At 46.4% G+C, this 23,848-nt stretch overlaps 1 protein-coding gene, 1 non-coding gene and 2 pseudogenes across 3 annotated transcripts; 3 read left to right on the top strand and 1 right to left on the bottom strand.

The window, feature by feature from the left end:
• The first annotated feature begins 5,854 nt into the window (after nt 1-5,854).
• On the top strand, nt 5,855-5,960 carry LOC112303499 (U6 spliceosomal RNA). Its single transcript, XR_002974650.2, has one exon. It is a non-coding gene; the product is annotated as a U6 spliceosomal RNA (small nuclear RNA).
• Nucleotides 5,961-12,385: 6,425 nt separating this feature from the next.
• On the top strand, nt 12,386-23,848 carry LOC112303278 (L-lactate dehydrogenase A chain). Of its 2 annotated transcripts, none has more exons than XM_024558790.4 (8): nt 12,386-12,539; nt 14,634-14,783; nt 17,151-17,268; nt 18,272-18,445; nt 19,660-19,833; nt 20,533-20,650; nt 22,446-22,569; nt 23,143-23,848. In XM_024558790.4, the coding sequence occupies exons 2-8, from the start codon at nt 14,658-14,660 to the stop codon at nt 23,305-23,307; spliced, it is 999 nt and encodes a 332-aa protein (XP_024414558.2). In that variant the 5' UTR covers nt 12,386-12,539; nt 14,634-14,657; the 3' UTR covers nt 23,308-23,848. The 2 variants fall into 2 exon arrangements, with proteins under 2 accessions (XP_024414558.2, XP_024414559.2); XM_024558791.4 differs by lacking the exon at nt 12,386-12,539 and adding an exon at nt 14,233-14,416.
• On the bottom strand, nt 18,909-19,528 carry LOC112303282 (glutathione S-transferase P pseudogene; annotated as a pseudogene).
• On the top strand, nt 20,664-22,435 carry LOC112303283 (large ribosomal subunit protein eL34-like; annotated as a pseudogene).

The raw sequence follows: 23,848 nt of genomic DNA, 5'->3' as shown, positions 1-23,848 counted from the left end.
TTCCTCTTTTAAAAAAAAAAGGATAAGGCAGGCAGCATATGCAGGCTCCAGAACAGCCCTCACCAAAGGAAGGGGTCAGGCTAGGCCTGCGTGCAAGGCCAAGAATAATTCCACAAACCAATCACAGTCTGAAATAGATGAAATAAATTGTCAGAACAGTAACCATAACTCCCCTCTTGCCTTGGCTCGTTTCCTGAGATAGGAATATGGTTTGTTGAGCAACTCCCCTATGCCAGGTCGTGTTGTTGGCATTAAACCTATTAGGTGGGTACTATAATTTTTTCCACTTCACAGATGCAGAAGGCTTAGGAAGTCACTTGCCCACAAACATATAGGACAGAGTCAGGGTTGGAAGCCAAGTCTGTCTGGCTCCCAAACCTGAGGTTCCCACTGAGCCCCCTCTTTCTGAATGGCTGTAAGTTTGCTGCAACATACAGGTATGCAGTGCAAATGGAGCTCAGCTGTCTACCCCTCCTGGTCCCTTAGACGTGACAGCATCTCTCCAAGTGGTGGGGGATAAAGGAGGATGTCTATATTCTGAAAGGCCTGGCCAGAAAGGTGGAAAGATGGGGTCTCCTTAAAAGAGGGGTCACTCTGGGCTTTGTGTTCCCCACTCCTCCACCCCCAAGACTTAACAAAATGTTACAGAAACAGGCTGGCAGGAGCTGCCACAGATGGTCACTTGGCCCCAGGCACATTCCTGCTGCTCAGCTCAGTGAGGGAGCAGCCTCCATGCAGATAGATGCCTTGTGTAAACCTCATTGATTTTTTTTGCTTCATTAGGCCAGTGAGAGCCTGTGGCTCCGGCAGAGAGCCCTCTTCAGCAAGGTCTAGCAATTTCCTGGAGAATCTATAGGGGCAGAACCTGCTCCTGGTATCTAGGCAGGGAGCCTACCCAGATGCCTGCCACCTGGGTTTCGTGAAGCCGGGCTACAGCCCATCTGGCTGCGTGGCTCTGGTCAGGTGCCTTTGCCTCCCTAAGACTCAGTTCCTGTTCCTATAAAATGGGGATAACTATGTTCCCCACTCCACAGGGTAGTTGTAAGGATTAAGTTAGTGCAGGAGTGCTGGCTACATATTAAATATTCGGTAAACATGGGAGTGATTGTTATTGCGATTCTCACAAAGCCTAGATCCACAAAGTCTGGGGTTCCAGCGCTAAGAAGCACCCTTGAGCAATCACTAATAATTTCAAAATAGCTCAAGCCTTTGGCTTGCCCTTTGGCAAAGTGAGAGTTGTCAGTACAGCGATGTCTACAGCAGTATTTACCAAAACTCCTTTCCTCTCTAATCCACTTTCATCCGTCCACAGAAGTCAGCGGCATCTCTTTGAAAAATCGCTCACCCTACCCTGGCTGGTGTGGCTCAGTGGATTGCCAGCCTGTGAACCCAAAGGTCACCGTTTTGATTCTTGGTCAGGGCACATGCCTGGGTTGTGGGCCAGGTCCTCAGTTGGGGGCATGTGAGAGGCAACCAAGACATATATCTCTCACAAATCAATGTTTCTCTCCCTCTCCTTCTTCCTCCCTTCCCCTCTCTCTAAAACATAAATAAAATAAAATAAAAATCTCCCACCCCTACTACCTCTGCAATTACCTGAAGATGTTTTCCTCTTTATTATGTAGATTAACAGCCTGTGGACCAAAATCCTTCTCCCCACCTACCATTCCATTTATTCTTCCCCCATCAGGTATTCTTCATTCTGTATCACAAAAGCTCAAACAACAAACTTGAGCAAAGACCAAACTCCCCATAGAGATTGGGAAAGAAGTTGGACAGTATAAAAACACAAACACAAAACCTAGCGAGCAGGCTATGACACTTCACCCGGTGCAGTATTTTTACAGTTGAATTTCAGGCTAACTCCAGTCCTTTGCCACCAAGCCCAAGTGCTGCTGTTGGAAGCAGAGCAGTGCCCCGAAGGCTGGGAAGGGTCGGGAGGAACCAGGAGCAGCTCCACTTTGCATTCTGATTGTTTTGCTACTGGATAGGGAATCTCTCTGAAGGGACCTTCCCAGTTTTGAGATTGTGGCAGTGGGGAGAACCAAGATGGTGGCGTAGGTAGACACACTGTGCCTCCTCACACAACCAGAACTGACAGAAAATCGAACGGCAAGGAAGTCCGACACCAAGGAAATAAAAAATAAACATTCATCCAGACCGGTAGGAGGGGCTGAGACGGGCAGCTGGGGCGGAGAGGACTCACGTGGCCGTGGCGGGACCGAGACTGGCGGAGTGTGGGACGAACGGGGCAGGCAGTCTGACCACTAGCAGACCCTGCGGCCCCACATTCACGCACAGATACACCGAGAGGGCTGGACTCAGAGTGGTGGAGAATGGGGCAGGCAGAGCAGCGGGTAGCACCCCGCGGCTCCACACTCACGCACAGATAAACCGGGACGAACTGCGGGGAGCAAAGCAGACCACGCAACCCAGGGCTCCAGCTCAGGGAAATAAAGCCTCAAACCTCTGATTGAAAGCGCCTGTGGGGGTTGGGGCGGCAGCAGGAGAGACTCCCAGCCTCACAGGAGAGGTCGTTGGAGAGACCCACAGGGGCCGAGGGCGTGCACAAGCCCACCCACTCGGGAGCCAGCACCAGAGGGGCCCAGTTTGATTGTGGGTAGCGGAGTGAAAGATTGAAATCCGGTGGAGAGTGGAGTGGGCACCATTGCTCCCTCTTGGCCCCTCCCCCATGTACAGCATCACAGCTCAGCGACCAGCATTACCCCGCCCCAGTGAACACCTAAGGCTCCGCCCCTTAAAGTAGCAGACGCGCCAAGACACACACACAAAAAAAAAAAATGGCCCAAATGACAGAACACTTCAAAGCTCCAGAAAAAATACAGCTAAGTGAGGAAGAGATAGCCAACCTATCGGATGCACAGTTCAAAACACTGGTTATCAAGACGCTCACAGAATTGGTTGAATTGGTTCGAAAACTAGATGAAAAAATGAAGCCTATGCTAAGAGAAACAAAGGAAAATGTACAGGGAACCAATAGTGATGTGAAGGAAACTGGGACTCAAATCAACGGTGTGGACCAGAAAGAAGAAAGAAACATCCAACCAGAAAAGAATGAAGAAACAAGAATTCAGAAAAATGAGGAAAGGCTTAGGAACCTCCAGGACACCTTGAAACGTTCCAACATCCGAATTATAGGGGTGCCAGAAGGAGAAGAGGAAGAACAAAAAATTGAAAACTTATTTGAACAAATAATGAAGGAGAACCTCCCTCATCTGGCAAAGGAAATAGACTTCCAGGAAGTCCAGGAAGCTCAGAGAGTCCCAAAGAAGCTGGACCCAAGGAGGAACACACCAAGGCACATCATAATTACATTAGCCAAGATTAAGCAGAAGGAGAGAATCTTAGAAGCAGCAAGAGAAAAGGACACAGTTACCTACAAAGAAGTTCCCATAAGACTGTCAGCTGATTTCTCCAAAGAGACCTTACAGGCAAGAAGGGGCTGGCAAGAAGTATTCCAAGTCATGAAAGGCAAGGGCCTACATCCAAGATTACTGTATCCAGCAAAGCTATCATTTAGAATGGAAGAGCAGATAAAGTGCTTCTCAGATAAGGTCAAGTTAAAGGAGTTCATCAACACCAAGCCATTATTATATGAAATGTTAAAGGGATTTATCTAAGAAAAAGAAGATAAAAAATATGAACAGTAAAAATGACAGCAAACTCACAGTTATTAACAACCACACCTAAAACAAAAACAAGAGCAAACTAGGCAAACAACTAGAACAGGAACAGAACCATAGAGATAGAGATCACATGGAGGGTTGTCAATAGGGGAGTGGGAAGGGGAGAAGGGGGGAAAGGTACAGAGAATAAGTAGCATAGATGATAGGTGGAAAATAGACAGGGGGAGGGTAAGAATAGTGTAGGAAATGTAGAAGCCAAAGAACTTATAAGTATGACCCATGGACATGAACTATAGGGGGGGAATGTGGGAGGGAGGGGGTGGGCAGGATGGAGTCGAGTGGGGGGGGGGAATGGGACAACTGTAATAGCATAATCAATAAATATATTTTTTAAAAAAAGAGATTGTGGCAGTGAAGTCAGCTCCATCTCTGCTCCTGGGGTGCCCTGGCAGCCCCCTGCCTCCCTTAGGAGAACACACAAGGGAGCAGGTCTGTCCACTCTGTCTCTAAGGAGTCTTTGACTCCATATCGATCAATACAACCCCCTGCTTGAGAGTCTTCCAGCTCCTCAACTGGCCCAGCGGCCACTTTATGGGGTGGGGGGATGGGAGTGGCAAGAAACTGGGATTATTGCATAATCATTGCAATCTACCTCCTGCACTACCAACATCCCCTCCAGGAGGGAGAACAAAGTCTGAAGCCAGCCAACACACTGAAATTTTCAACTTTCACCTATTGCCCTGAGGAGATTTTAACAGTGGAGCCCGACAACCAGTCCCCACAATCAATACCAGGCGGGAGGAGGGGACAGCCTCCAAAGGCGGGCCTTCCCAGTTTGCCCCATTTCAGGACCTTTCTCAAAGAACTCCTGCTGGGTCTGTAGTCTTCCAGGGCAATCCATCTGGGCTGCCTCCCCAGGCTGTTCCCAAGTTTCAGGGGTTGACAGTGGAGTGTGATGGGCCTGCAGCCCTCCTGGAGTCTGAAAGGCAGCCCTGCCAAGGTACTGGCTCTGGATCATTGCCCAAGGCAGGAAGTTGTGGCCCCTGGTTACCATGGAGATGCTGGCACAGCCAGTGCCCATCTGTGGTTGACAGGCAGCCTCCCTTAAGAAAGGATGAGGTTGCTTGAGAACTTGCTGAGCTTGGGGTGGGGATAATCTGTGACATCATGAGCCTGCCATTGATGGGGCTGGAGAGGACTCGGAGGCTGGGAGCTCTGGGAGAACAGTGCTCCACTGCGGTGGCCTCCTGCCAGTCCTGTAGCTATAATGGCTGGGGTATGGCCTCCTGCAGAATGAGACCTGGCTGCCAAGCTGCCAGCCCCAGCAAGGGCTGTTGGGAGAGGCTCTGATACAGTGGAAAAACCCCAGGAGTAAGAGCTGGAAGCGAGAGCCACACCCATAGGAAAGAGCCCAGGCTGGTGGAGAAGGTGTCTGGTGCCCAGGAGAAAGCACTGGACTAGATGGGAGGGTCCAGTGCCTTAGTTGCCAACTCTGAAACACTAAGGTAGTTGAGAGCACTTCCACTCTCCGAGCCCTGGTTCCCCACTGTGAGAACAATGTTTGCTCCCTGGACTGAGTTGCTGAGAGCCCCCCACACCCACTTCCTGCAGTGTAAGCAGGTGTGAGGGGCAGGTGGTCTCCCTCTGATTCAGTGGGTAAAGGACAGCCAAGGCTGTGAGGGCCTCTCCTAGGCTTTCATCCCTTCTGTGGCTAAAACCAGAGGATGAGCTAAGTTAAAATGTCCTTTGAGAGGGCCTGACGCTGCAAGTGTGTTTGTGCAAAGGGCAGAGCTTGGCCCTGCATACATGTGGGCTGTGCAAGCCCAGTGGATCGAGTGCCAGGGAGAGGAAGGAGGACTGGGTAGGGCCCTGGAGCAGCCCAGTGGGCAGGTGAGCTGCCTGGGCCTTCCTGCAGCTCCCGGTGAGGGCCGTGGGGATATCCAGTTTCATTTGGCCTTTGATATCCAGGGAGCAAAGGGCAAACTGCTTTCCAAGCTGTGAAGCACCTCAGGAAAGAGAGAGGCAGAGTGGTGTAGGGGAAGAAAAGCTAATCTGGGGATTAAACCCACCTGGCTGCTTTCCAGCTGGGTGGCCTGAATCAATTACATTATTTAAGGTTTGGTAGTCTCACAGGTAAACTGGGGTAAAAATTCCTGCTCTGCTTTCCTCTTAGTCAAGGTGACAATTCATTGAAAGAGTAGATTTGGTTGCCACTTCAGCAGCATATACACTAAAACTGGAGCATCGCAGAGAAGATTAGCATGCTCCCTGTACAAGGATGACATGCAAATTCGTGAAGCGTTCCATGCTTTTTGAAGGGGGTCAAATATATGGCGATGAAAAATTTGACTTTGGGTGGTGGGCAAATAATGCAAGATACAGATGATGTATTGTGGAATTGTACACCTGAAACCTATCCAATATTGCTAACCAGTGTCACTCCAATTAAAAAAATAGATATTAAAGCCACCATAAAAAATGAAATAAAGCCACCACAGTCCTGTCCAAGTAGCTCAGTGGGTTAGTGTCATTTCCATATGCCAAGGTTGTGAGTTCAGTCTCTGGTCAGGACACATACAACAAGCAACTAATGAATGCACAAATGAGTGGAATGACAAATGGATGGATTTCTTTCTCTCTCCCTTCCTCTCTCTCTAAAATCAATAAATAAATTTTAAAAATGAAAATAAAATAAAAAGCCACCTAAGCTGTGCACAAATGAAGGACCCAGTGAGCTTTATCTAGATGCAGCAGGGACCCTTCTCCGTGTCTGCACGGGCTCCAACACAGCCTGAGATCCCTCCGCTGTTACAGGGGGAACTTTCCCTCACCCACCTTCTGGTACCCTGGAAAAATGAGGTAAGGCTGCCTTTTCAGACCAAACAGGGGAGAGAGCCTCCTTCTCCAGCAGAAACTGCTTTGTGAGGATTGACTCTGTGCAGCGGTTTAAACAAAAACCCCCAGGGCAGTCCTGGCAGGGTGGCTCAGTTGGGGGGAGCATCATCCCGCACACTAAGCTAGGTTGTGGCACCTACAGGGTGCATATGGAACACAACCGACTGTGATCGGTTGCCTCTTGCAGGCCCCCGGTCAGGACCTGTACCCAGCCTTGGCCACAACCCAGGCATGTGCGCTGACTGGGAATCAAACCAGAGACCTTTGGGTTTGTAGGCCGGCACTCAATCAATCCACGGAGCCACACCAGCCAGGGCCGATGTTGCTTTCTCTCTCCCTTCTTCTCTCTCTAAAAATCAATAAACATATCCTCAGACGAGGATTTAGAAAAAACAAGCCAGGGCCCATCACCCACATTTTGGACAGTGCCCTGTGGTCAGCAGCTGCACAGGAAGACCTCCCCTCCTTCCCACACGCCTGCCCCAGCAAAGCACACGCAGTCTCCTCTGGCCGTATTCCCACTTATAATTGTTTTGATCTTCTTGGAATTTTATAGGAAATTACCCTCCTTTTTTTGAGCTAGGACTTGGGATGTAGTTCTCCATTTGGTAAGGTTTAATGGTTTAAAACTATCTACACAGGAACCAGAGAGATGGATTTCTGTTATCTGTAATCAGCTTTCAAAGTCAGGTGAGACTGTTTTTATAAACAAATTCAACACCCACAGTGCCTTGGGAATTTTGGATCCAGTTTGGAACTAATATAGGGGACAAGAGAATGCTAGGCATGCATTCCCTGTTACCGTGGGTGGGGCTGGTTTTCCCTCCTTGACTGCTTGTCTCTATCCCAGCAGTAGCCCTAATCATTGCCCCAAATGGGTGGGGGTGGGGGGCAGTGTTGCCTCCGAGTCCTCCCCAGCTATTGTGAAAAATGAAGGGGCGTTTGTAGAAGCTTGGCTCACTAACTCAAAGCTTCCCTGGGCTAGAAGTGGGAGACAGAGACCCTCTGATGTTTATTGTCAAGGGTGCTGAGGCCACAGAGGGAAATGTGACCTCCACAATGTCACCTAAAGGTCTATGGCAAAGCCAGAGCAAGAACCTGAGTCTCCTGACCCTCAGGTCAGTGTCTCCACTCCACCAGGCTGCTCATGTATCTTTGTTAAGCTATGCCCGTCACTGTCCTCGCCCCCTAAGGTAGCAGAGAAAAAGGCTGTTGTAGCTTCTTGTTGTCCTCCTCTGTTGTGAGTAGACAAGGGACACTTTGTTACATTGTATGGCTTGGAGAGGCCTTGGGACTCCATCTGTGGCACTGATTTGGGGCACCCTCAGTTTGGAAGCCACTTAGATTCTGGTGACAGTCTTTGGCTTGGAATCTATCAAAGTGATGGAAAGCTTGAGGCCTCCCTGGCAGAGAAGGAAGAAGCGAAAGGGCACAGACATTATTTCTTTCCTGGGGTAGGAAATGGCTAGAAGGATATCTTAGTCCATTTGGATTGCTATAACAAAAATGCCACAGACTGCATAGCTTATAAGGAACACAAACTTTTTTCTCACAGTTCTGAAGGCTGGGAAGACCAAGACCAAGGTGCAAGCAGGTGTCTGGTGAGGGCCCACTTCCAAGTTCATAGATAGTGATCTTTTCGCTGTGTCTTCACATGGCAGGAGAGGTGAGGAATCTCTGGGGCCTCCTTTATAAAGTCACTAACCCCATTCGTCGAAGTTCCAGCCTCACGACCTGATCACCTCCTAATGGCCTCACCTCTAAAACCATTATATTGGGGATTAGGTTTAGACATACGAATTTGGGGGATACAAACATTCTGTCTATAGCAAAGGGAATCTAGAGTTTCTGAAGGGGTGTCCAACCCTCTGCCTGTTGGCCACATGCAGCGCAGGAAGGCTATGAATGTGGCCCAACACAAAATCATAAATTTACTTAAAACTTTTTTTTGTTCATCAGTTTTCATTAGTGTTTGTATATTTAACGTGTGGCCCAAGACAAGTTTTCTTCTTCCAGTGTGGCCCCAGAGATGCCAAAAGGTTGGACACCACTGCAGGTCATGTGAGGAATGAACTCTGGAGGGAATGACCGTCCAAGACAAAAAGGGAAACAGAGGCAGCATCTAGTACCTGAGGGTAAGCCCAGGCTGGAGGAGGAAAATGAGGAGGGGAGGAGTTCGGGTGGAGGTGGGGAAGGCACCAGGAGAACCTGGGGAGTTGGGCGGAGTCTTTGGCTTCCGCTCCCACTGTGTGAGGGATGGATGGGGTTGGGGGGATGACTGTGCCTCCTTCAGGACCCAGGGGAGGTGCCTGTTGTCTTGCCAGAGGGAGAACCTCTGCTTTAGCACACACACAGCAGGCCCTGCTGGCCAGGGAAGGACACCAATGAGGCCATCTGTACCCTGGGCCCTGCCACTCAGCAAAGCCATCAGCTTTGCAACCATGAAAAAGGTGAAAACATCAGGCTGTCAGTGAGTGTTCAGAGGGGGTGTGGGGCTGTGTCGATGTGTCAGAGAAGTGTATATTCCATGCCCATGTGGTTGGAGCTGTGTATGCTCTGAACTTCTTGTTACGTATTATTAAAAACCAGGTGACCCCCTTTCCCACGATCTCTCAACCACCTTGCCTTCACCCTCTCCCTCCCCATTCTTCAAAAACGTCAGTGACTTCCACTGACCACCAAAAAACAAAACCCCCAATCTTCTTATCCTGGCATTTAAAGCTAAGGGTATCCCAGACACATCTTGAATTTCCTGCCTCCACATGTTTACTCACACTTGTGTTCTCTATTTTCTCAACACAGGATCTTCCCCATTTGAAATCCTTTTCTAGGCTGAGCTAAGATGCTACCTCTTCCAGGAAGCCTTCTCTGACATCTCCAGCTGAGGGCCTCTCTTCTGAATGCTTGTGATTTTTTCTACCTCTTTTGTGGCAGTGTACATTCTATTGCATTTTAATTATCAAGGGGGATGCTGTTTGCCTCAACCACTAAATGTTGTTTTTGAAGGCTATGTATTTATTTTTATTTGGTTGCTGCCCCCAATCAGGGATCTAGCCAGCAACCCAGAAATGTGCCCTGATGGGGAACTGACCTGTTGGTTCGAAGGCTAGCATTCAATCCACTGAGCCACACCAGTCAGGACTGAAGGCTTATTCATTTGTCTTACTCATTTTGTATTCCCAGCACCAAGCACGTTGCCTTTTACATAGCAGGCACACTGTTCAACATACATTTATTAAACAAATAAATGTATATGCTGGGGATATAGAGACAAATGAGAAAGTTTCTGTCTATTAGGAGCTTATAGTCTGGTGTGAGAAAGAGATGCGCAGCAGTAAGATTGAATTTAACATAAAGCTCAAGGAATAGTCCTTGACCCATAAAGATGGGGGTTTTCGGTAAGCAGAGATGTTGACAAAGGGGGGGACATTCAGGTTGAAGTCACGGCCTATGCGGATGTATGTGGCACATTTGGGCAACATGTAAATAGCCTTGGGACCGGCATAAAGGAGGCTTGAAGGCAAATAGGAGATAAGGCCAGAGAAGCCAGGTGGGCACTGAATCATGGAGGTCTTGTGAGCCTTTCCAAGGAATTTGGGTTTTATTCTGGAATAAAATGGAATGAGGAGCCACTGAATGGCCTTGAGAAGGAATGTTAACAAGTACTTAGTGGGTGGAGCAATGACAGCATTGTATTTTGGGTGGACACCATTCTTTGGCCAGGTCCATTTTAGGAAAATTTTGTGTTGGGTGCTGAAGAGCACCCATTCTCTCAGGTCAGGGATACCCTGGTCCAACCACCTCTTTGTGAGATTTTTCTCTTTTAAAGAGGTCACCCCCTAAGAACACTTAATCAGGTTAAGAAATCTATTTTACCCTCTGAATGCTTCCTGACCCTTTCCATGCATCCCTTCCTCCCTTTGCTTTGGCTTTAGTACAGAAATTTTTCCGTTTGGATTGTATGCGTCAGGGTTCTTCAGAGAAACTGTGTGTGTGTGTGCATGTAGCAGGATTTAATGTAAAGAATTGGCTCACGTGATGATTATTGGCTCATGTGATGTGAGGCTTAGAAGTCCCACGATTTGTCATCTGCAAGATGGAGACTCAGGAAAGCAGATGGTATCAATTCCCACCTGGTGACGGGAAAAGATCAATCTCTCAGTTCAAGCAGACAGGCAGAGACACTCACTGATACCCACCGCCTCTCACTGAGAACTGAATTTTCTGAGCCTAGGGCTGGCCTGAGCCCCCTACATAATTTCTGAACCTTTGTGGAGTCGGGGAGAGACAGCATCATATAGAGAAAAAAAATCATAGGCTTTGGAGTGAAGTCAGCCCAGGGTTAAAGTGCCTGCTGAAATCCCGTATTAGTTGTATTACCTTGGCAAAATCATTAATCTCTCTTAGCCTTGGTTCCTTTATCTGAAAGAAACAATGGGGGTAATTATGCCTATTCCAAAGAATTAAAGTACAGATGAGCATGGGGATTGCCTAGCTTGCTGCCTGACACCTAGGAGGGGCTCGGTAAATGGTACTTCTTTTATTCATATTTGCAGAGTTAAATAGATGCTATTGTTCTGCATAGAAAGGAGACTGTGCTTTGAAGTGAGCTATTGTCATGTACTTTAATTTAGGGAACAGCAAACCCCTTGTCTAGATTACCTTCAGAGGTCATTCCAGAGTCCTCCTGGTGAGTGTTTTTACCTGTGTCCTTAGCCTAACTTCTACTCTGAGTTCTGCCCTCCTCCTCCCAGGAGCTTTGGTCATATTAGGTAAGCAGGCAGGCAGGAAGGGGCCCAGGCCTAACTGAATGAGGACATTGCTGCAAACACTGAGGAACCACAGACACTGTTGTAATCTTCCCTGACTTGAGGAACCCTGGAGAACCTGTGGTTGGTCCTCAGCCCTGCCAGCTGTGTGTTTTAGGTGAGAACCTAGGTTTCTGGGCCTTCTAGAGTGATGGGAAAATTGTTAGGACATGCTAAAGAGATGCCCTGCTTTTCTGGAGCTGAGGTTAGAGTTTTCCCTTTAAAACCAAGAAACTCACAATTATGGAGCTTTCTGGGAGCTGGGCGCTAAGGCTATGATGCCCCAGGTGCAGGAAGTAGACTCATCTGTGTCCTTGAGACTCACTGTCAGGTAGGAGAGCAGACACACACCTCTAATGCAAGAGGGTTTGAAGGATGCACAGACCAGTGAGGCAGAAGCAGATAGGAGGTACCAACTCTGTGGGTGTAGTAGAGGAGTACCAGGAGACTGGTAGTTTAAAGAGGAGATGGAGGAGGAAGGCAGGCCAATTTAAGCAAAGGCTGGGAATGGAGGTAAAAATCTCATGTTTACAAAAACAAAATACCCCTAACAGTTGAGTGTGGCTGGACACTAGGTGCTGGATGGGGTGGGGCAGTGGGGAGAGCAGACTGGAGCTGCTGAGGCCTCACTTTTGAGTCAGGACTTGGAAAGTTTTGCAATAGGAGGAAACGCAGTGTCAAATTTGGTAGGTCACTCGTCTTGGATAAGGACAGACTGACCCTGTGCTAGGCACTTTCAACAAATAGTTGTCGAGCCAGATGTTCTGGGCACTGAGAAATAGCGGTGAAGATTCAAATCAAGCCTTTTCTGAGGGTAACCACCACATTTCACCCAAGAGGAATTTGAGGATCGGCTTGACTCCAGCTGGTGGCTCAGGCAAGGGCTTTTTGTGGCAGGAGGGCACAGTGGCTCTGGGCGGCTCCCAGCGCACGTGGGTCCGCTGGTGGGTCGCTCGGTTGCGCGCGCCGCCTGGGCCTCCGCACTGCCCTGCCCAGCTGGGAGCCCGCCCCCAGCCCGACCCACACGTGGGATCCCGCACGTCCGCCCCGCTCCCCCCCTCCCGCCCGGACGTCAACGCCACCGTTCTATTTAAGGCCCCTCCCGTGCGAGCTCGGAGTACCGGAGCCGCTGCCGCCAAGTCTGCATCCAGCGCCGCGCGCCACCGACGCCCGTCTGCCGTGCAACCCGGTACGGTAGGGCCCGGCGCTCTCTGAGCCGGATAGGGCTGGCGAGCTAGCCGTCCTGGGCCTCTCTGGCCCGGCGCAAGCTGCCAGGCAGTCCCTACTCCTTGGGGGTGTAGGCGCTGCTTCCTAGAGCCGTAGTCTGGAGACCTGGGCGGTGTCCCCCGACTGGCCTGGGCACGGAGCCCGCTGCGCTCTTCTTTTGCTCTTAGTGGGCACCATTGCCTCCGGCCATGCTGGGGAACCGGGGAGATGGCCCGCACCTAACCCGGGGTGGAAAGCCCAAGTGGATGCATTAGGACAAGGAGGTGACGGGGTCTAAGCGGCAGGGCATACTTCTGAGCTGGAACTCGGCAAACAGCGCAGAACTCGAGGTCTGGTTCCCGGAGCCAGTGGAGCCGAGAAAGCCTCAGCAGCCTGGGCCGGTTCCTAGGAGCCGGAAAGCCGCTGGGAACCACATGCCCGGGTCTCATTTTAACCCCGGGACTCCCGAGAGGTGGGAGGCCTCTGCAGATTATAGGGTGCGCTTTGCGCCAACTATATTTATTAAGCAGCTACTGGTGTATCTGTGGGGCGCTGCAAAGATGAAGCCGGAAGGGTGTCTCAGCCCTCCCGCGTTTCAGACCGTCTTTTGAGAGTAGAATCATCCGGAACCGTCTCCTTTTGACTTATGGGGGAACCTAAAGCTGGGAGAAGGTTAAGGCATCCCTAAGGTCACAGTTAGTGGTGGCAGAGCTGGGGAGTAGACCCCATTTCTGCAGGGCTCCTCTTCTGCACGTGGCCCCACATTGAAGGGAACACCGGAGTCCCGCGCTTCGGTTCTGGTGGAGCCAGGTGTCCGCAGGAAGAACGCCCTTCCCTTCCCCCTGCTGGGCTGCAGAAACCTGACAGGGATGTCTAGAAATAGCCGTGATTTGTAAGGAGAGACCCGATTCCGGCTTGGTGACCCTGGGCTGCTTGCCCGTGAGCCCTGTGGGATATTTTTGCCCGCTGGAACGCTGTCGAGACTAGGTCCCAGTGAGTGCAGCGCAGGGCTGGATGAACGGAGGCGAAGGTCCGTTCCCTCCCCAGCTCTGGAAATCAAGGGTTCCACCGAGTATTAAGGTTCCAGGCCTCAGGCCTCTGGAGCTATTTCTGCACTTCCTGTACGCACAAAATTTCCTCATACTGGGCCTCACGCCGTTGCAGTAAGGGTCACAGCAGAAGCCACACCAGGCACCTCCCTCCGGGTTGGTTAATAGCCAGGCTCCGGCCCTGCGCCAGGCCAGGGAGGCTGCCATCCGGGCTTCACGTGGCTCCTGTCTGCTTCGGAGCACTAGTTAAGTCGAACGTCTGGCCCCGAGATTGCTGCCTCTGACCTTACTGGCAAGTTAGTTACTAATCCTCTCCGCTCCCGGGCCGACGTCCACCTCCCTACAAGCCAGTGGCCTCTACACCCCTCGCGTCCACTCCCAGCGTCCTGAAGTGCGCATGTGCGCAAGTCTCCAGGGCCGGCGGGGGTTGGGGGGAGGGGCCGGCGGTGGCGTGTGGGCTTCCGGGTCTGGGCGGGCGCTGAAACCCCGGGGCGCCAGGGGACCCAGCAGTTAGTCTGATTTTCCGCCGCTTCGGGGGCGGGGGCCGACGAGTGAGCGCGCATGAGCAGAGGCCACCACAGGCCTCACTGCTTCGGGGTTCGGCGGCGAGTCAGTTAATGGCACTTTCCGCACGCACCTCTCTGGTCCTTACGTGAGGGCCTTGGCCGGAGCCCGGTGACTGGAGTAGACGGCTCACACTGATCTTGTTTGAAGGAAGGCTGGCCCAGCCTGGGCTTAATAAAGCAAGATGAGTGAGCCCTCAGGAAGCTATACTTACACCCAGACGTCCATATTATTTTTCCATGCCAAGGTGAGGTTCTTCACTCCAAGACCCCAGCCGGACCGCAGACCCTGGCATTAGGCCTTCCAGCCCACCTTTGGCTGTCTTTAGGTTTTTTCCCTCCCCCTTTTTGTTGGTCCCTTGTGATTTTTCGTGGCAAGTACCCCAGAAGAAATTGAAATGAGCTTTTTTCAGAACAACTTTTGGTTAATAAGTGTTAAAGAGGATGTATGTTTTCCTCCCATAGATTCCTTTTGGTTCTAAGTCCAATATGGCAACTCTCAAGGATCAGCTGATTGTGAATCTTCTTAAGGAAGAACAAACCCCCCAGAATAAGATTACAGTTGTTGGGGTTGGTGCTGTTGGCATGGCCTGTGCCATCAGCATCTTAATGAAGGTAAGTGAGAGACCATCACTCTGGAAGCCAAGGATAACTTGACCCCACCCGTCCCTCTACTCCCTCCCTAACAATCGCATTATCACATTGCATATACAAATATTGAGGTTCATGCACTCAAAGAACTTTATATGAAACAAATTTTTGAAATATGATGCTTTGCCAAAAAAGTATCTATCAGAACTAAAAGAAAAAAAATCAAAGATCATTAGGCTGACAACCCAGTTTCTTAAATTCACTCTGCTGTGTTAACATACATGAAGTACCTACAGTGAAAGCATCCCTGCCTTCAAACAAACTAAAATTATTGTTATTTTTAAAATAATTTTATTGCCCTGACTGGGAATCGAATCTGTGACGTTTTAGTTCTCAGGCTGGCACTCAATCCACTGAGCCACACCAACCAGGGCACAAACTAAAATTATTTTAGAGTAATTTTTGAAGTGAAATAATGTATACTATGGTAAAATGAAAATCACATTAAGCCCTGGCCAGTGGGCTGTTGGTTGAAGCATGGTCCCATACACTGAAAGGTTGCTGGTTCAATCCCCCATCAGGGCAGTACCAGGGGAAACCAGTTGATCTCTCTCTCTCCCGTTCTCTCCCCCTCCCTCTCCTCCCTCTCCCTTCACCCTCTCTCCCCCTCTCTAAAATCAATTAATAGAGATATTTTTAAAAAATTACACTGATTGTGGGAGAATCTTTTTTATTTTTATTTTTGTCAGTAAAGGGGATGGATGTTTTTATTTTTTAGAATTTAATTTTTTTGCCCTGGCTGGTGTGGCTCAGTAGGTTGAGTGCTGGCCTTCAAACCAAAAGGTGGCCAGTTCAATTCCTGGTCAGGACACATGCCTGGGTTGCAGGCCAGGTCTCCAGTTAGGGGTATGTGAAGATTACCAATTGATATCGGTTTCTCTCCCTCTTCCCTTCCCTTCTCTCTGAAAATAAGTTAAATAAAAACATTTTAAAATAAAGAATTTAATTTTTTAATTTAATTTTTTAAAGTTTTTATTTTATTTTTTATTTTTATTCTTTTGAATGTGGGAAATCTTAAGAGTCTTGCTCCCATGCGAATCTCCACTGGGCCCCCTTTTTGGATAGCAATTTGGCTACCAATTATGGAACCTAAAGTTTAATTAGAAAAGAAGTTGTGAATGAAGAAAGAACACTTTTTAGAATAGTCAGACCTGGTTTATATAAAATAAATTGAGGCAGCTTGCAATATTAAAATATTTTAAGTTCAGATTTGTGGTTCCTAGTATAACGCAGAAGGTCAAGTGAAATGGTGAGTTCTGGGTTCTGAACAGAGAAGGATTGAAGTGAGAAGGGACTAGCAGCAGAAATGAACTCTGCAGAGCTGCAGAGCAACACCTACTCTATCTGTTCTTAGGAAAGGCCATAAAGTATATCCACTCTTCTTTCCCCACTAACTCAGAAATTGATACTGTCTGTTTTTCCTACACCACCCATGGTCTTTCTGAGAAGCCCTCTAATTTAGGTGTGGGTAAGAATAAATGCCAGACCACTCATTATGCTGCAGATAATTTGGGGGTAGATCTGCAGCTCAGCTAGTACAACTTCTTTGGTTATGACGGTCCACATCCCATTTGTACTAAACTTATGGGTGCTCCTGGTCTGAGATTCAGTCCTGCGTAGGTTCAACTGAAAAGATATTTTTCACTAATACATTTTTTAAATTTGTATTCATTGATTTTTAGAGAGAGAGAGAAATATATCGATTTGTTGTTCCCCTTATTTATGCATTCATTGGTCGATTCCTGTATGTATTCCTAACCAGGGACTGTACCCACAACCTTCAAGATGACATTCTAAGTGGGCTACCTGGCCAGGGCTTCACTAACATTTTGAAATGCACAAATCTATGTATAAAATTGTCATTGTAATTAGTATACAGAAATGTAACCAGGGAATGGTCCAAAATATCGCTTTTTAATCCCAAGTCTTAATACTGGTTCATATCACCTATTTAATGAATAACAGCCTAAAGTCAGTATGTATAACTGAATTGGAGAGAGACACTCAGTCACTTTTTACATGATTGGACATTACCCTAACTATTGTCGATGCGGTGTTCTGTTTGCACATAGAGGCGGTTTGGCTGCTGCAGAGATTACTCCTGTGAGGAGAGAGGGTTGGAGAGAGGGTCAGTGCTTCTTCCTATGTATGGATCATCTGTGCATCAGCTTTTAAATGGGGGCCTGCTCCTATGCCAGAAATACGGAAATTTTGCAGGCCCATCTAAAAATTTGGAAGTAGCAATTTTTCTTTTGGTAGTTGAAAAAGTTTTATTTTTGAGATGTTAACTTTGGAAGCAATTTTGATTTAACTAAAAACTTTGTCTTTTAGGACTTGGCAGATGAACTTGCTCTTGTTGATGTCATGGAAGACAAATTAAAGGGAGAGATGATGGATCTCCAACATGGCAGCCTTTTCCTTAGAACACCAAAAATTGTCTCCAGCAAAGGTTAATTTCAACATGTTTATCTTGTAGTCCATGCTAGACTTAATTCTTTATCAGGCTGAAAATCCCAGCTCTTCAAACATTTCTTTTTTAAAACAGGATGAGAGAGCCTTTGGACAATTTTGCATTGGTACCTATTGATATCAAAGCCTCAATTTCTAGTAAATGATTTCAATGGAAATCCAGCTTGGCCATGATATGGAAAGCATATGAATTAGAATATAATTAGAAAGCTCCTTGGGTCCATATTTAACCACATTGCTTCAAATTCTTAAATTAAATATAAATACTTCTCTGTTTCCTTTTACGCACTAATGTAATGGTGAGAGTAGGGTAATTGAGCCTGTTCAGCAGATATTCTTGGCTTGATCCTTTCACACTTAATGAGCATCAGCTACGAGCCCTGGGCATGGACCCAAATAGTATCTGTTTTGACACTTGAAAATCGTTGACCATTTATATGATGGGTGACTCCCTTTATTATCTTCATCCCTGGCTTAAATATCCTGTGCCATAGGGACCTAGAAGCAAGATATAGTTGATAAATGTAAAGCTAGCTGCCTCTGCTTTTTTTAAATAAAGGCTTGTTGCTGGGCTGATATGACTACAATTAAGTATTTAAGTCAAAGTAGGAGTGTGGAAGAGTGTGAGCATTGAGCTCAGGTAGCAAAAAAAAAAAATTTTAATGTATCTCATTTGACACAAGACTCAAGTTTTATTCCTTCCAGCTCCCCACCCCCAGTTGTGGTTATATAAAGTCACAATGTGACTAAAACCAAAATACACAGAAGGCATTGAGAGAACTCTTCCTCTATGTAAGTGGCTACAGTGATAAAACTCCAAAACCTAAAGGACAGGAGGAGTCTGGAGGTGGGTGGCATTAGGGACATTTTTCTACCACATAAAACTGTCTATAAAAAAATTGTTTATGGGAAGAAATTTTTGCTGGCTAGGAAGTGGAGAGCTCTTAAAAGCCTTAATCTGATTATTGTTTTCTCTTGTCTAGACTATAATGTGACTGCAAACTCCAAGCTGGTTATCATCACAGCTGGGGCACGTCAACAGGAGGGAGAAAGCCGTCTTAATTTGGTCCAGCGTAACGTGAACATCTTTAAATTCATCATTCCTAATGTTGTAAAATACAGTCCCAACTGCAAATTGCTTGTTGTTTCCAATCCAGGTGAGGTTTTTAATTACATTAAAACAGATAAGCTGGAGTAAAACGAATAGTACATATTATATTGTATACACATATTTATTTCTCATCTTTCATTTTCCTCCTGGAGTGGATTTGTGTTTTTGTGAAATAGTTAAGTATAAAACATGAAAAGGGGTACAGTACCGCTGAATGTAGTTGAAACTTTAAAATTAGTTACCTGTGTAAGAACATCCTGGATAAGGGATAAGTTTATGGATAATATGGTATTCTCTTAATTGATGCAGTTTACTTTCATTAAATTACATCTCTTGAATAATACTTAATGTTTTGCTATATTAGATATATTGTAGAGGTTTAAAAATATCAACAAAAATATCGGCCATGATCATTATCAAGATCCATACAGCACCAGGTATCTTCTTGGTCCTCAGAGAGGGGATGCAGGCAGCCCCTACCACTTGCTGAGGGCACCACAGCCCCTCGCTCACTGTGTCTCATGGCCATTAACAGGGAGGTTTACGTGCTGTTGGGAGGGTGGGGGCAGGAAGGCCTTGAGCTTGGGTCAGGCACTAAGGCGAGCCAGGTAGGCTGAGAGTAGGAGCCCAGGCAGCCGGTGGCAAGGACCTGGTGATTCAGCAGCAAGTCCAGCAGGTTGTAGTCCTCGAAGGAGATCTGGTTGCTCACGATGAAGGCCTGGCACCCTGGTTCTGGGACAGATCTCGAAAGACTTCAAGTGCTCAGGCAGTTCTTCACATAGCTCTCCTTGTCTGCCTCATAGTTGGTGTAGATGGGGGTGCTGTGATTGCAGCAGTGGTCCTCCATGCCATCATTCACCATGTCCACCAGGGCTGTTCCTCAGAAGTCCTTCCTGTGTAGCCCGAGGGGAGCAGCTCAGGTGCCGCAGGATGGCATTGGACTGGAAGAGGGTGAGGTCTCTGACCTGGAACTTGGGGAACTGCCTGTACAGGCAGGTGGCCTTCAGTGAGCCCTGCAACCAGGTCTCGTTGGTCACCACCTCCTTCCAGCTCTGGCCCTGGTCAGCCAGCAGTGTGTGATGGCCTCACAGAGCCCACGAACAGGGAAGTAGAAGGTGTAGGGCGGCATGGTGGAGGCGTGGACCAAGGCGGTGGCACGGGCAGCAGCTGAGCCCAGGCGGGCCTCCACCATGTATCTTGAGTAGCCAGTCATTATCCAGTGATTCACCTAGTATCTTTGCCTACATGTTTTCTTCATAGTGGATGTCTTGACCTATGTGGCTTGGAAGATAAGCGGCTTTCCCAAAAACCGTGTTATTGGAAGTGGTTGCAATCTGGATTCCGCCCGGTTCCGTTACCTAATGGGGGAAAGGCTGGGAGTTCACCCATTAAGCTGTCATGGGTGGGTCCTTGGGGAGCATGGAGACTCGAGTGGTAAGCATAACTTATTTTTTCTTTCTTGTTTCCAAAAAGAGTATGTAAAAGTTGACATACTTTTTAAAATAAGGGCCTAAATCAAATATCCATTCATCAAGGTAGGGCTGTTTCCAGAAATCTATTGTTTAAGATTTTAGCCATTTTGTATATTTATCTGGCATGCAGGATGGGGGATGAAATTCCTTTTACTTCTTACCGTGGACATATTAATAGTTCTTAGGGTGACCTAAATCATTTGATATCTTGTATAAATCATCTTAGCTGTTTATACTTGGCTTGCAATTATTTGGCCCTGAAAAGTTCAGCCAAGTCAAATGGATAGTGTGAAAAAATTCTATTATTTTCACAGTTGAAAGGTGTTATAATTTGTGCAGTTCTGTTCCTGATGCCAAGATGATTCCCTTTAGGATCTTGTACTATCTTTATATTCAAATATATATGGATTAAGCATCCCAGTAGGTTAGGGAAATGGGTTAGAATATTATTAGAAAAGGTTAGGGATATGGGGTAGGTGTGAATTCTTAGTTTTATAAAATTTATAAACAAATGAAAATCTGTAAGTAAGGGCATTAGTAGTCTACCAAAAGGAGGTAATCCTCCCCAGATAAAAGAGAATTTTCCAATTCTCTTGGGTCAGAATTACCAGTCTGCTGGCTGGGGCATGGAAGCAAGTGCATTTTGTGCTGTTTCTCTTAGTGCCTGTGTGGAGCGGAGTGAATGTTGCCGGTGTGTCCCTGAAGACTCTGCACCCTGACTTAGGCACTGATACAGATAAGGAACAGTGGAAAGAAGTTCACAAACAGGTGGTTGACAGGTAATATGGAAGATAAAGTTGCATTATTTTTATTTTAAAGATTAAAAGTTTAATAGCATTTGCATTTGAGTACTTTTTGTTAGAGAGAAAACCTGTTTTCTAAAGCCTTGTTAAAGATCATACTATAAACTGAGGTAAAGATATTGTTACCTCTGTTTCTGGGGACGGTGTCTTCAGGCATTCACAATGGTCCAGCGTTTGATGTGCCATCTGAGGCCGTCCTATAATACAGCCTCTATCAAAACTAGCTGTCCTGAACCCCTGGGAACAGAATTGTTTACCTTATACTAAGAAGGTTGGGAAAGCACCAGAATCTGCTTGTGGCGCATGCCCAGGCCGACTTTACGGAGTTCGTGCTGTGAGACCCGAAGTTCTGATGCAGTTGTCTAAGACGAAAAAACATGGCAGCAGGGCCTCTGGTGGGTGCCTGTGTCCTAACTGTGACTGTGACGGGATCAAGTGTGTTTTCTTACTGAGGAGCAGAAAATTGCTGTGAAAGTCTGGAAGGCATGCATAGAGTCAGTGAAATTTTAAATATGCAACTTTTTTGAGTAATAACAAGATACTGAAAATTACAGACATTTATTAAGGCTATAGTCTGTCTTTTGTATAATTCCCAATTTATAGCATGAGAAATCTTTTTGTGCTTATATTGTAAAAGAACAAATTACATTAAGTCTACTCTATTTGAGATTCAGTCTTTTCTTCAACAGCATATATGATCCATTCATTTAGGAATAAGAAATTTAAGTCCAAGATCTTTTTATATAGCTTTTAGGAATAGAAACAGAGCTAGCTTTTTGTTTAGATGATTATACAGTTTTAAGCAATGTCTACATTCATAATGGCATTAAAAATGTAGCCCTTGTTGGTGTAGTGACTGCGGGCCTGTGAACCAAAGGGTCACTGGTTCGATTCCCAGTCAGGTCACATGCCTGGGTTGTGGGCCAGGTCCCCAGGAGGGGGTGTGCAAAAGGCACCACACATTGATATTTCTCTTCCTCTCTCTCTCCTTCCCTTCCCCTCTCTCTAAAAATAAATAAATCTTTAAAAAAAAGACTTAAAAAATGTAAATACTTATTAACTGCAGGTAAAATAGGAACGCTTTGTACCTGGTGGCATTATTTACTTATAAATCATATGATCATGTGTGGACCTCGGGTCTATAGAATTGAATAATGAATCATGATCAGTCTAGGCAGGGCACTTGTGTATTTGTTTAAGTAAGTAAAACCTGTGAACCCACCACCCAACCCAAGAAACAATGACAGTAGCTATCAGCTAACTGTAGTGTTTGTTGGGTCAGAATTATTAGTCTGCTGGTGCTTGGAAATGAGTAAATTCTGTGCTCCTCCATCTCCCCCCATCCACCCCTCCCCCACATACTTGAGATCATCATGAGTAAGCATGCTATATGTAATCTTGGATTTACTTTTTAAATTCAGTGTTATATTTTAAAGAGTCATCTATTTTGTTGCAGGTCACTGTGGTTATTTTGATAGCTATGGAATAGTTCAGTGTATGAGTAAATCACAGTTTATTCATTCTCCTGTTGGAGAGCATTGGGCTTGTTGCCAGGTTTTTGTTATTGCTGGCAATACTGTTGCGAACATCCCTGTACGTAATGTCCTGGTATACATGGCAAGGTCTACTCTTACGTGGATAATGCAGCTTTGTGGCATTATTAACTATAAAGCATATGCTCAGTGAAAATTTTGTTTTTGTTACTCCTACCTTACTCTTTCCTGCCCTTCCCTGTCCTTCCCTATCCTTTCCCACCCTCACCACCCTGCAGTGCTTATGAGGTGATCAAACTGAAAGGCTACACCTCCTGGGCCATTGGACTGTCTGTGGCAGATTTGGCAGAAAGTATAATGAAGAACCTTAGGCGGGTGCATCCCATTTCCACCATGATCAAGGTAGGTCTATGTAGTGATATCTTGTACTCGATTGCCATTATTTCCTGTTTTATTTTTAATTTCTCCTGAGAAACCAATTAGATTAATGTTAAGTCTTCAATCATTGATTTAAGGAATAAATTAATGCACCTGCATCTTTCTTTTTTGAAAAAAACATGGTTGAGTGTTAGGATTAATATCCACCAGCACAGTGTTCAGCTCATAGATACTTGGTAACTTGTTGACTAAAATAACTGTTCAATTATGTTGAGATGGGTGGAAGACTATAAAAGAAACAGGTTTTTTTATTTTCCTGTGGGAAATCACACTTAAATTAGAGTTACCAAAGTGTTATATAATAAAAATTAGAAAGTACTATGGATAATAGCAATAGTTTAGGTTTTCTTTTAGAATGGAAATCTTGCTATTTTAATGACTGTATTTTACACTGTTCTTTACATCCTAACTGAAAATCTGGAAAGGAATTTCTACTTATTAAGCTCTATCAAATAAGCTTCATAATGTAGAGAATGGAAGTCTTGGGAGACCCCAGAATGCATTGAAAAAACATAATATTTTTCATTTTGTCTTCAGGGTCTCTATGGAATAAAAGAAGACGTCTTCCTTAGTGTTCCTTGCATCTTGGGACAGAATGGAATCTCAGATGTTGTGAAGGTGACTCTGACACCTGAGGAAGAGGCCCGTTTGAAGAAGAGTGCAGATACACTGTGGGGGATCCAGAAAGAGCTGCAATTTTAAAGTCTTCTAATGTCGTACCACCTCACTGTCGAGGCTACAACAGGATTTTAGTTGGAGATTGTGCATATTGTCCCTTTTATCTGATCTGTGACTAAAAACATCAATTTCCTAAAGATAGAAATAGTAATGGTTCACCTGCATCTCTGCCCTGATGCTGGATGGTACTTACCTTGTGTAGTCCTAGCCTGGTTGGTGTGAAACAGTTCCACCTCTCAAAGGCACCACTACCAGTGTTGCACGCACCACAGTTGCCCTTCAAACTAGATGAATGTTCACTGTGTGTTATGTAACTTGCGGTTCCTTTACCCAGCGTGCCTAGTCCAGCTTTTTCTCTCCAGTCAATCACATCCTGGGATCCAATGTATAAATCCAGTGTTGCATGTCTTGTGCATAACTTCTTAAGGATCTTATTTTGTGTACTATATGAATCAGATTAGTGTACCTTGCCATATAATGTAAAAAGAAAGTCTACATGTAAATAACGCAGCCAACTATCCAAGTGTCATACCAACTAAAACACCAAATAAACCTTGAACAGTGA

This window comes from Desmodus rotundus, chromosome 5, assembly GCF_022682495.2.
Source record: "Desmodus rotundus isolate HL8 chromosome 5, HLdesRot8A.1, whole genome shotgun sequence".
NCBI classification, from domain to species: Eukaryota; Metazoa; Chordata; class Mammalia; order Chiroptera; family Phyllostomidae; genus Desmodus; species Desmodus rotundus.
Note: the sequence above shows the minus strand (reverse complement) of the source record. Positions and strands in the feature narration are given on the sequence as shown.